The following is a 13,861-nucleotide window of genomic DNA, read 5'->3' on the forward strand; positions in this document are numbered from 1 at the left end:
CATTCGCTTTGCAGCCCTCTATCGGCCCAAAAGCGCACTAAAGAAGTTTCCAACTGTCAGGTCACGGTCCTGTAGTTCGAGTGAAAACTACAAAAACGTGCTTTACGACAGACCTACAATCCAATCAGAGCCAGCTATGCTGCAGTATTTACGATAGTGGTAATGGACAATTACGCTTCTAACCTGTAGGGGGAGCAAAAAGCAAAAACTCTTTAGTGTTGCTTTAAGAGGCAGTCGAACGAAAAGGTTAGCAGCAACAAGAAAGCATAAACTGATAAAAGATAGGCTATAGTAAAAGGCACAAAATTAGGACATTTTAAATTTATTTTAACAAACAGCTATACACACATACATTTCAAGAATTAAAGCCATATAAATGGGAAAAATAAGTCCTTTGATTCGTCTTTGATAGAAATATACATCTCTGATTCAGTTACAAATCTAAAATCTACGAACGCTCAGAAAACAGTCAGGACCAAAAAAAGCAGAAAATTGAGTTAAGTATAAACTAGCAATAAACAACTCCACATTTACATCTCTATTTATCAAACAATATTAACAAAACAGTTTACAGACACGTAGTAAGACAAAGTAAAACTTTTCTCATTATAAATATCAAAATAAATCCTCTCTATAAAACTATCATGCCTTGGGTTAAATTTATTGCATAGAAATGTAGTGACAAATAATAGATTAAAAAGTTCAAACCATTAACTTATTTCAAGTGCAATTACGATTTTAAGTAGATACAGACATGGACATTTACGAAGACCTGAGAGGTCATAAGAGTGAAAATGATTCGACTATGGCACAAACCATTAGCGGAGGATGAAACATCACAGGAGCTTTTGCGAGATGTGTGAGAAAAACGCAATGAAAAATTGGAATGTTTGTAGGATTATCTTTTCTAGGCTCATGCAGTGCAAAAAACACCCACAATTATCTCCTAAAAATGTGTTATTTAGTATTGGACAAAGCTGCTTAAACATGCAGGTTAAATTTTACAGTTGATGGACAAATGCATGTTTAAAAAGACAACAAAACAAAATTGTGGATTCGATACCATATTTAATTTTAAAGGGAACCCATAGTCACAGAAAGTGTCTTGTATCTAAGCCCTGTATAAGCAGACATCCCATCTTTCCCACTGTACGAATTGTTTATAGTGTGTCTACTAATACATGAACTGGATCAGTATTCCCGTTTCTTGCTCTCATTTCAGCCTACATTACAATAATGTCCTTTAAGTCACAAGGAACAATATCTTCAACCATTTAGATATTACATCTTGAGAGACGGTCTGTCGCAGTGGAAGCTTTGCAGGCCGTGAGTACGATCGGACAGTGTGGTTCCACAGACATGCTGAGACTATGAGAGTTCTTATTTGAGATCAACACGTCTTCCTGGTCTTCAGCCTCCATTTCTTCACCAAGGCCACCGATGCTTCCGTTCTGCATCTGGTTGAAGATTCTGTCCCTCTCATCCGCAGGGCTGCCTCTGCTGCTGGAGCAGTCCATGGCCTCAGCCTCTCCGCTATCAGAGGGAACCAGAGATGACCAACTGTCTACATCTCCTTCACTTCGTGGCCTGTATGGAGGGATCTCCGTTATGGCATACTTTTTAGCCCAGCCGGTCATGTCACCGCCGGTCTGTCCTGCCTCGCTTTTGTGTGATGAGAAAATTGCCTCCGAGTAAGACAGATGAGGGGAGACAGGGAGAGACCGGCATTGCCGACCAGGCAGATCTGACCAGGAGGCGGAGCTGTTGATGCCTGTTGCTCCTGTGTTGGGTTGCGGCTGGTATGAACTCTGACTGCCTTGGGGCGAGTGCAAATCAAACATGAACGAGAAGACAGACTTGCTGGGCATGTCGTAAAATTTGATCTTGCCACCTTTTAAGTCCTCTCTAGCACTGAAAGGGTTGACTTTCGGTACCTCATATGCAAACCCCCTGGGTCCTGGGTCGTAGTAAGGGTCTTGGACGCTTACTTTGCGGACAGACTTTCGAGCAAAAATGTCAGACTGGCTGCGGGAAAGCCAGATGCTGCGACGTGGACGCGGTGACTTGGGTGGAATCTTATCATCCTGGAAACCGTCAGGATTTAGCCTCTTTATACCTTTATCAACTGGACCTAGAACAAGAAAAGAAGACGTTTCTATTCACATTTAAAGCCTAAATGTGTATATTTAAATTATGTTGCATTTTATTAAATTATTGTTCATAGTTAAAGGAAAACCACCACAGTTTTTCAACATTTCACTATGTTATTCCCTCTACCCAGATGAATTAATACATACCTATCTTTAATTCAATACGTGCACTCCAAAGGCAGAGTAGGCAGGTTAAAGTCCAAAAAGCTTTTATCCAAATTTGTCTCACTCTCGTAATGGGAGAGGGAGGGTGTTACTGCGCAGAGTTGAAGTACTCCCATAAGTGCTATTACGCCATAAAATATAGTTCCTCTTTTCAATCCGCTTAGAAAAGCGCTACGTTTTATTTTGTACCACCAAACTTGCTCGTATAACTACTCGTCTTAAATAGGAAAAACGTTGATGTGTTTGGTCACTTCTAACTTTATCTCTAAATGGTACCATTGAATGAATGGGGCCAAGCCAAACGCCATCGAAGCGTCGCAGCACGCTCCAGCGCCCACGTGCACGCACACAGATGATAGAGGGATGTATCAACAATTCTTAGTTAAGGTAATAACATATTTTAATATTGAAAATGAGTAGACTATTCCTTTAAGCTAGCATATCAATACTGGTAAAGTTTCAAATATATTTTGTTTGATTTGGTAACAAACGAGCTAGTTATATTTATAAGGCAAAGTTAAAAACAGGTTGCATTGATACAAGTTTTTTCATTACCATCAGTTACACTGTGATGAAGGTGAATTTCGTGGAAGATTCATAACATAAACGGTGTTGTGCATGTAAGAGTTTCTGTGATGAAAGCATTGTTGACTCTGATGAGGACTAACGTTACACTCTGGAGACAATACCGCTACGCATTGTCGACTCGAGGAAAAGCCACGCGATATTTACTCTTGTTTGATTTCTTGATTACTGTGCATTTTGAATGCTCTTTCTCTGCCATACTTTTGCTCTTCCTAGATTTCGTGCCTCTTGCACTCACAATTCAATTGGGTGTGCGCATGTCTGGGCAGATCCTGTAGCAACAGGGGTGGTAGCCATGGTCGCGAGAAAGAGTGACAGTCGCCCAAGCCAATCATTTGTTTCGTCCCGAATGGAAATAATTAACTGTGTTTAAAACAGTCGTGAAAGGTCTACAGACACTCAATTTTTATACTCTCTTTTTCAGAGTACTTACATTTCACTTATGTATTGGAACATAAAGACAGTTTAAACAAATTTGGAAAAAAGTTTCTTTAGACAATTCCTGCCTATTCTACCTTTAATCTTTGTACAGTGCGTTGTGAATGTGTTAGCATTTAACCTTGCCCCATTCATTCCTTAGGATCCAAACAGGGGTGAATTTAGAAGCCACCAAACACTTCCATGTTTTCCCTATTTAAAGACTGTTACATGAGTATGGAGGCACAAAATAAAACATGGCGATTTATAACCAGATAAAAATGAGTGCTGCAAATGAAGTGCTCTTCCGCCTATATTGAGTAAAAATATATAATATATAAAAATATAGTTATAGTAATATAAAAAATATAGTAATATAAAATATAGTTCTCATTTTTTTATCCGCTTAAAAAATCGTCACGTTGTATTTTGTGCCACCATATTTACTCGTGTAACTACTCATGTAACAGTCTTGAAATAGAGAAAACATGGAAGTGTTTGGTGGCTTCTAAATTCATCCCTGTTTGGATCCTAAGGAATGAATGGGGTTAGGCTAAATGCTATCACATTCACGACACGCTGTACAAAGATTAAGTGCACGCATTGAAAAAAGATAGGGATGTATAATTTGTCTAAGTTGAGGTAAGAACATAGTAAAATTTTGAAAATCTGTGGTGTTTTCCTTCAAGTGCAAATAAAAAAAAATTGTCACATCAATAACTGAAAAATGTCACATCTATATCACTGTTTCTTCCCCATAAATGTGCATACAATGAAATTAAATAAATATTAAATGCTTTTTTTCAAAAAATTCCTAAAGTATGTTGTCTCCCAAAACCATTTTTTTGTCACATCCGTAACGCATGTATGTTTCCCTTATCTAAAATAGAAAACACGTAAATAGACTGATACGTTTCTGATGTCTGGACTCTATCATCAGGGGAAAATATAAACAAATGGTTCAGTATATTGGTAACAATGCATTTTCTGATAATTAATATTTCAAGTTTTGACTGCAAATGTCACATCCATAATATCTTTTACGACGTTCTCTTATTCCAATTTAAGATGTAATTTAATTTCGCCATTGCTGTAAGTTAGGGAAGTCACTGTTTATACGACCAATGGAAGACAGGCTGTATGCAGCTGTATTGCCATTCCTTTTTGATGATAATAGAAGCAAATTTCAGAAGGCCATTTTGAACACTAGGGGGTGCCAAAGTAATGTTAGTTTGAGGGAGAATAAATATGTGCAAGGCAATGATCTTGCTTGCACACAATAAACTGCAAAATATAATTTCCTACATCTAATCTGAAACATTTCTCTATGCATTCAAATATTTTAGAGAAAAGGCACCACAGTCGACAAACTAGACTATACAAGCTAAATGTGTTTGCGAAACAAAACATATACAGTAAATAAACTTAAATGTACTAAAGTGGTAAACTGTATAGTAAAGTGTTCATGTATAGCTCATTGCATTAGCAGTGCAAAAAGTCATGGATTTCAACCTAATAAAAAATGTATACCTTGCAATGCACTGTAAGTTGCTTTGGATAAAAGCATATGCCAAATGCATAATGTAAACTTTCCTGATCAAAGTCTGCATGAAGTGTTTGCTGGTTATCTGACAAATTTAAGCAGACTCTAATCTTGTCCAGCCACACGTCTTTTTTTTTAATTACTCCTTGTTTGTACAGGATGTAAATTAGCGCTAAGAGGAAACACAGCTATAAGATTACAGAGCGGAGGCATGAAGTAAAACTTTAAACCAGACACTGTGCATTTTATATAAAGCAGCTCATGAAACCTTCTGGATAGAAGAAAGTGCTACTGCCTTGCCTGCCTGCTTGCTTTCAAGCTTCTTTCTTCCAAGAAATCATTGTCCCTACGGTATTACATGGAGGGAGGAAGGGAGAGTGTTGGATGGTATGAGCAAAGCCTTTGGGATGACTTGATGTGCAAAGCTCTCTGTCAATGTAACACCAGGATTTATTGCTTGCAAAACTCCTGCAGTTGTTCAATGCACATCAAGGCTTTTGTTTTGGCACCACAAATGGTGAATGAAAAAATATTATTGAACACACAGCTAATTTTTTATGTTCATATTAAAAAAATGCAAAGCATGCATAATACAAGCATAAACATAAAATTAGGTATGTGAAAATTAAAACACCTTTGGGGATAGTTTTTTTGTCCGCTTCCCCCGCCGGTAACAGCATCCTCTCCCTCTCTAAATCATCAGCTTTCAGCCGTTTCTGGATCTCCTCCAGCCTTTTTACTATGTCTGGGAACGAGGGCCTGAGTTTTGGATCCATCTGGAATATATGTGGAGGCAACAGGAACATAAAAATACATCAGCATCTAAATCTGGAGTCGCACTAAGGTTTCTATCCCAAGAATGCTACGCTGGACAGAAATTGGTACAGAATTGCTTCACAGAAAAAAATGCTCATGATGATGACGACATTTGATTACAATAACAATAAAACAACACAGGACTACAGTACTTTAGGTAGTGTAGGAAACTAGTTTTTATTCAAAACTGACTCCATTAAAAACAACCCACAAGAGGATCTAAATTTGTCTGAACTGAAAGTAATAAGCAGTGCAAATAATGCAATGATAAAAGTTATTTTGTTATTTCGTTTGTGTTGTCCTTGACTCAATAACAAACAATACTGTGACCAATGTAGTCTGATTCACGAATGACTCAAGCCGAATTAGTGGTACAAATGACTCATGTAAGCTCTCTCACCCCATTGAAATGAGTCTGTGATTGAATTAACAACTGAACTTTGGTCAAATTAAACTTAAAATAAACCAAGGATTGTTTTGCATTTAAAAAACAACAGTAGTATTGCATTTCCGATACTTGGAGTCAGATTCCAAACCAGAATCATCCAATTTTTCATTTCTAACAGTGCTAAATATGTGACCCTTGACCCCAAAACAGTCATAAGTAGCAGTTTTTTGTAGCAATAGCCAACAATACATTGTATGGGTATTCAAAATTATCAAAATTTTTAAAATTTTTAATGCCAAAAATAATTAGGATATTATTAAGTAAAATTCATGTTTCATGAAGATATTTTATACATTTTCTACCGTAAATATATAAAAAAGTAATTATCATCAGTAATATGTGTTGCTAAAGACTTCATTTGTACAACTTTAAAAAGGCAGTTTTCTCAATATTTTGATTTTTTGCACGCTCAGATTCCAGATTTTAAATAGTTGTATATCAGCCAAATATTATCCCATCCTAATAAACCATAAATCAATGGAAAGCGTATTTATTCAGCTTTCAGATTATGCATAAATCTCAAAAAAATTTAACTATTTTTGTGGGCCAGGGTCACATGACTTGATAAAGAGAATTTCTCTTACATTGCAGCAGTTAAAGGCGAGTTGTAGGTAGTCAGGGGGACAATCTCCAACCATATGCTGAAAGGCGTGATAATCCAAACCAAAGTTCTGTGATAGGGAGAGTATGCGGAACAGAGAGAAATAAAAACCTTATCTCCATTCTTAGAAATCAACCCTTATAACCCCAAGCCACATAGCTTGGCTCTAAAACATTTATATGATTATATGATGCATAATGTTAAAATAGGAAGTTACTTACCTCAGTGCGTGGTAAATAGTCCGGATCAGCCTGTATCCTTGCAATGATCTCGCATAAAATAATTCCATATGAAAAGATATCAGCCTAGACATGAACACAGATGAATGATAATGTGCTCCGATACATGCTGAACCACATTGAAGTGCAGAAGAGTCTAACCTTCTCATTGTAAGGCTCGTCTCTTAACACTTCTGGAGCCATCCAAAATGGAGATCCCACCACAGACAGCTTCTCATCAGAACTAAACACATAAACAATAATAAAAGTGCTTAAATGCCAACGCCTAAAAAGCTTCAAAATGCTAACATAGGCTACATAAATACATGTACTTAATCGGGGTAAGTCACAATGGTCAAACATGTCTGATCAGGATATGGTGATCCTGAAACCAGGAGCTATTATTCGACTGGTAGTTCAGCCAACCCACACTTGTTGAATTAAAAAAAAAAAAATGTAGTCAATTATGCATTAATAATGACCAAATATCACCTGAGAGATCAGTTAGACCTGCAGTACTTTTATCAGGATGTCTTTGATCAAGTTAATGTGTTATGAGGAGCCCATGGGAATAGGTTTTCTTTGAGCTGCTCTGGTATTATTAGCTCTCTTAAAAGTTGACTTTGAACGGTATGTTCTTTCTAAATCAGATGTCCCGTCCCACACCCCCACTGCCCTTATCACTTGCGTCTTACCATTGATTTAACAGTAACATTAGCTACATCATTTCTTAATCTTTGTTCATGTTCATTTCTGCATATACTAATACATTTATAAAATCAAGGGTCGGTTTCATGAACAAGTCTTATCCTAGTCCCAGACTAAAATACATGTATTAATTAAGAACCCATTGTACTGACATATCTTAACATATATCAGTGTCATTGTTTTGTCTCAAGATGCACACCAGTGTTGTTTTTGTAAGGTATGTTTATAAAAACTACTTAAATGTCCTAATATAACAAAGGCCTAGTCCTGGATTAATCTAAACCCTGTGCAGAAAACTGTCCCAAAGCGTCCGAACTGTTAACATTAGTGTTACCATGCACTATAAACTAACATGATTAACTGTATTCACATTAACTAACATTAACAAACTTAATACATGCTGAAAAACTATATTGTTCATTGTTTGTTCATATTAGTTGATGCATTTAAAAATATTTACTAATAGAACCATATTGTAAAGTGTTATGCTGCGTTTACACCAGCCGCGGTAGAGGCGGCAAGCGCAGATGATTCACATGTTAAGTCAATGCAAAGACGCAATTAGGCATCCTGCAGCGCGTTCCGCACGAATTGAGCATTGCCGCGAGAAACGCGCAAGTTCAAAAATCTGAACTTCGGCCGATTTCCGCACCGTGTTAACCAATCAGGACCTTGCTGTAGTAGTGACGTGATTACTGGAAGCGAGCGGAGTGGCGGAGTCTCAGCTGAGTCGCAGAAGCCCCTCCCATGACACGGATTTCCGCGTGAATTTCTCGAATGACTAGAATTTCACAAGCGGCTTTCATGCGAGAATGAAGCGAGTGAACTCAAACGTCCAACTATGCGTGAATAGCGCATTTTTACCACCTCTACCGCGGCTGGTGTAAACGCACTGTTACCGATTTAACATTTATTAAGATTACGAAGAAAACAGGAGGGTCGCTCACGGTCAATGTACTGTTGAAGACTGCATTCATAACAAGAATAAAATATGCAGGAATTAATTTCTTAAACTGGAGGGACAAGCATCATCTCTGTTGCCTTTTACTCACTCATTACTGGGGATTTTCTCAGCCAGGCCGAAGTCTCCAACGACTGCAGTATAGCCGTTCTCATCTGACTTGATCAGGCAGTTCTGAAATTACATTAAAAAACAATGAGTATGAGAACATATTGCTCATCCCGTGGGACCTCTTACGCTTGAGACTCAAACTGAAGTCAATTAGAATCACTTAAACAGAAAGTAATGATGTAGTGTGAAAGCCAAGGGGTGAATCCCAGAGCTTATAATTACGCCAAATCCCCAAAGTCTTAAAAGTGATAATGCAACAGCTGGGGTACATACTTTAATAGAAGAACATGAAGACTAAGGCTTACAGATATAACAGATATAACATATATTCAAAACTATTAACGCACAGTAACCCACATGCTGCAAATCATTTTGACAGGTACGGTTTCATATTACACAAAATAAAATATAAATATGTGTCTTTTAATAACATATATGACATTATATTCACAAATAATTAAACCAAATAGCATGTTTGTGTCTTATCTTAAAACTGGAATTAAGTGGGTTTTCCTCGCAAAGATCTGCATAAGTTAAAAAAGAACTCATACAATATTTCAAATCAATATTTAATGTACAACTTCCTAACCTTACTTATGATGTAAATAGTTGTGTAATAAGCAGGATAATATACAGGCAGCCAGTTGTTATTGTAACAAGCCTCTTATCCACTTCGAGGCCTAATCATCCTGTCGGCTGCTTATTTCTGCGTTAACAACTGGCTGCCTATACATTATCCTGTACATTTGACGGTGATGTAAGCAATAACAAAAATTGCCTTTACCTTGGATGTGAGATCTCTGTGGAAAATACCCTTGAAATGAAGGTAACTAAGGCCCATGGCAATGTCTGAAGCCAGTTTGACCCGCGTGGCCCAGCTCAGGTACTTATTGCTGTCCAGCAGCTGTTCCAGGTTGCCACCATTAATGTACTGAAAAAAAGAAAGAAAAAACATATGATAAACACCACAGGACAATCCTCTCTTCATTTATTTTATTGTGGGATTGTGAAATTACAGAACTGAATAGTATATGTGCAATAGGGATGCATAACGATAATCTATAGCAGAATAAAAGTTTTTGTTTACATCATACATGTGTGTGAAATGTGTTTAATAATTATGTATAAATATGCACACATGCATGTATAATTTTAAGAAAAAAAATATATATTTATATATTAAGTATTTATATTTATATATAATATAAATTATACATAAATATACAAATGTATATACACATGTAAACATTTCTTAAATATATGCATGCATGTGTGTGCATTTATCCATAAAACAGTTGTTATACACAGTTTAGACACATATATGATGCAAACAAAAACTTTTATTCTGCTATAGATTAATCCCTAATGTGCAATTTTCTTTAAAACCAGTTTTTGAGCGTTTAACTAATTGCTAAATAGCAGTCTGATGTGTTCACAAGAAGATCATCCGTGTCCTAATTTTGGGTTGTACAAAATAATCTATGCTGATGTATACTCCCATTTATATTTACCTAACAAGATTAGCCACGGCTGACTAAACTGAGAAGACTTTAGTAAGCGTTCGCTGCAGTGTAAAAACCAACAGAAAGTGGGGAGGGTCAAGTTAAAATGACAGCACCTAAGAAACTGGTGGTGCCATGACACAGCTCAGGTTGTCAATAGACCTGCATCTTTTTTAGTGCTTCCTACCATTTAATAAAGATGATCATCAATTCGGTTAAAAAAAATTAAAGTAATATTACACTGCAAGACTGGCAAGAAAAAATGGACAATACATGTGCACCTTTCCAGTTTAGCATGAAAGTTATTATATTACAATATTGACATTAGGGGGTAGGTGACTTGAATTTCCAGAGCTAAATATATGGTGCGCACACGTTTTTACCTCCCTGGGCATGTCTATTTTTGCTCTGTTTACTTCATTCAGCAGACAGGTCACTTTATTATCTAATGTATGGGTCCAAACTAGTTTAGGACAAACACTTTTGCAATTTATTTAGCACTGGAAATAAAATACATACAATATAGCAGAAATCTCAAATTCATCTTTGTAAATTGAAGAGGAGGTGTACTGGCCATGACATCTTGTATGAAGCCTTTGTGCATGGTAAAAAAATGCTAGGTTATTTTAAATCCGGTGTTGGGTTAAAAGGGAACAATCTCCCCTTGGTTGTAAATTAATCTATGCTGTGTTTTAACCTAAAACGCAGGGCTGTTCTAACCTATTGTTTTGGTCAAATATAAAAATGTTCTCAGTTCATTTAACCCAGCGGCTGGGTTTGTCCCCTGTTGACCCAACACTGGGTTTAAAATAAGCTAGCATTTTTAAATTGTAAATGCTATAACACTATTACTCTTTCTCCCTCCTACAGATTAACGCTCAACTTTTATCCCCATTTCGTGCTCATGGTGTCCTTTTTTTTTTTTGGAGTTGCCGAGATGATGCTGACAGATGGCACAATCTCTTATCACAGTGTCCTAACTATATGCGACGCCACAAGAGATGATAAAAGATCTCTTTTCCATGTTAATCAGAGTTTTTATCTTAAACAGCTGTGAAGTGATGCCGTGACGGGCGACAGTGGGCGACAGTGAAATCCCCCAATTTTTACCACGAAAGGCATAACAAGTGGAGGGATGCACATCTGTATGCGTGTCCGTTCTTAATGGCTGCGTTTTGCGATTGTGTCTCACCACACTCCTTTGTTATGTTGAGTATGGACATACAAATTGCCTATCGCTGGATTCATATTGCGTCTAGTTAGGACACGGTGCAAGGGTTACACATCTAATTCTGCTGCCTGCACCATTTGATCTGTGTTGACTATGAGATATCAAACTAAACAGAAGATTGGCACAGGCACAGGTTTGGTCATTGATGTGAATCCACCTACTTTCTAGGTCTCAATAGGAGCTAATCCTTTGGGTAAAGCACTAGCCTGAGTGGCTGGGTGCTGATGCAGGTTAAAGTAGAGGATGGTGAAAACCTTTATGTGGGTTGATTTCCAAGCCGTCGACTGACAAGAGACCTTATCTATAATGCCATCAACTCACTCAACAGCCTTCGGATGAGTTGTCTTTACAGCTATTTAGCGACTGAAAAAAATCTTAATAGCACGAGCAACAGAAGGCCATAGTGGCTTTCAATAACAGTATAATCCTTCAGCAGCCCAGACCTTTTACTGTCAACATGCATTAGAAAGCAGAGTAAAGGTCATAGGGCTAATGGCACAAACAATGTGCAATTGGCCCTGCAGTAGTTTAAACTCTACTGCTAATACTAACATGGGCTTAACAACACTTGCTGTAAGTAAACGCTATGTCACACGCATTCAGAACAGCTGTCCGGTATTTAACGTTTTACAAAGCAGACTTTTAAACGATTAAAGGTGGCAAAGAATGCATTGAAATAATATGTTAAAAAGTTCTGTGATATCCACATAGAAGGTATGTGGCTTTATTAAGTGCAAAAATATCCAGAGACGGTTTTCATCCTTCAGAATGAAATGGTCTACGAAAGGGTCACGAATAGGAATGCTCCGATCAATCGGCCATAGATCGGAATAGGTCGATCATCGCATTAAATGACTTGACATTTGCCGGTCTCAGGAACCAATCTTTTTATTTACTTTTGTCATCATATGGCTCCTAAATGCGGGTGCAATTTGAGACCATTTTTATGCAGTGCGAGCTATTTAAGAACCCGTTGGTCATGTGCAACTTGCAAATTTGGATTTCTCTCTCTGCCTTAACAGAGACATGTTTATTTTCTATGAGGGCGTGCTCCGGTGCTAACATGCAGCGTGACAATTCTTCACATCCCCATCAAACATAGTGTTGTCCCCCTTCCTCATTTTTTATTTTTGCATGTTTGTCACACTTTAATGTTTCAGATCATCAAACAAATTTAAATATTAATCAAAGATAATCTTATTATTCATCTATGCCTAGGTTAATACAGTTTTCCTTTCTATGGCACCTTTAAGAACTAGATCTTTATGTAGCTGCATTTTGTTCTGCTTCATCAATACAGAGATTCCTTAGGGATGTTAGGCTTTGGGTTAATGGCGAATAAGTCTGATTCACAATTTGTGTGTTTTAAGACATGTTATGTTATGTACCCTACAAAAAGACGTTTTGGACTGGTTAAAGGGGAGGTGGAATGCTAAAGATTTTTACAAATTTTGCATAATTTAACTAGCTCGGTAATAGGATGATGTAGCCATATCACCGAATATGGATTGATGCAGTTGCACTGGCATATTTATTTGATAAGCTAAATGCATATATTCTGCTTTGGAAATAAAACCACTCTCCTGTATCTTACATGTTACTCATATGCATTACTGTTTGTAAAATAGCATTCATACGGCCATAACAAGCACAATCTGAAATATAAAAATACATCAAGCCTTAGGGGACTGCTGTTAGGCGCTCTAATAGGAAACTTCCCTTTTAGCCAATCCGAACAACAACTACACTGTTTAATGTCACAGTAAGTCTTTTGATTCACAGGGGGATCAAAAGGTATCTGAAGGCACAGTTTTTTTATGTTTTTTGCAAAGTTGTCGCACATTAAGAATCGATTTAAGGATTTTGGAATTTGTTTAATTAAAGATTGATTAATTATCACAGAATCCATGTTCCCCCCTAAATTCCCTATCTAAAACTATAGTATTTAGTCACTTACCTCTGTAAGAGCATGAAGCTGACCTTCCTGCAGACCCACACCCATGAATCTACAGAATTACAAATAAAACAACAAAAAATGTTAGTTTAATGTTCAGTAATACACAAGTACTGCTTAAGCAACTACCATACAAGTGAAACTTTTTATGGGAAATCACAATATGAAACATTAAAAAGAAGCATAATGGTAAAAACTCTGGGGCAATGGCAGGATTATCAATGACTAAGCTGTGTTGACATTCTTGGAGGCTGTTGTCCAATAGGTATTAATTATGCTCTGTTTGTTTTAGCAGTCAAAAAGAGCTTTTACAAATTATAATATGAACTCAAACAGGTCTATATTGTTGTACAGCTATACAATGGAGTGTCTCTAGTGTACACAAGTAAAAAATTATAATGTGAACAAGAACAGTGGCACCGTAAAGCAAGATTTGTGCCATGAAAACAAA

At 37.1% G+C, this 13,861-nt stretch overlaps 1 protein-coding gene across 2 annotated transcripts in view; it reads right to left on the reverse strand.

Moving 5' to 3' along the window:
* Window positions 1–306: 306 nt before the first annotated feature.
* Window positions 307–13,861, reverse strand: part of tesk2 (testis associated actin remodelling kinase 2) — a 29,162-nt gene continuing 15,607 nt past the window's right edge. For both annotated transcript variants that reach the window (XM_055202096.2, XM_055202095.2), the window contains exons 4-11: window positions 13,414–13,462; window positions 9,508–9,654; window positions 8,704–8,786; window positions 7,106–7,187; window positions 6,947–7,030; window positions 6,709–6,795; window positions 5,495–5,636; window positions 307–2,131 (exon numbers count right to left, since the gene is read on the reverse strand). In XM_055202096.2, coding sequence (XP_055058071.2) covers window positions 1,275–2,131; window positions 5,495–5,636; window positions 6,709–6,795; window positions 6,947–7,030; window positions 7,106–7,187; window positions 8,704–8,786; window positions 9,508–9,654; window positions 13,414–13,462 — 1,531 coding nt within the window. In that variant the 3' untranslated portion in view covers window positions 307–1,274. The remainder of the gene's footprint in view (window positions 2,132–5,494; window positions 5,637–6,708; window positions 6,796–6,946; window positions 7,031–7,105; window positions 7,188–8,703; window positions 8,787–9,507; window positions 9,655–13,413; window positions 13,463–13,861) is intronic.

Source organism: Misgurnus anguillicaudatus, chromosome 2 (genome assembly GCF_027580225.2).
Source record: "Misgurnus anguillicaudatus chromosome 2, ASM2758022v2, whole genome shotgun sequence".
Lineage (NCBI taxonomy): Eukaryota > Metazoa > Chordata > Actinopteri > Cypriniformes > Cobitidae > Misgurnus > Misgurnus anguillicaudatus.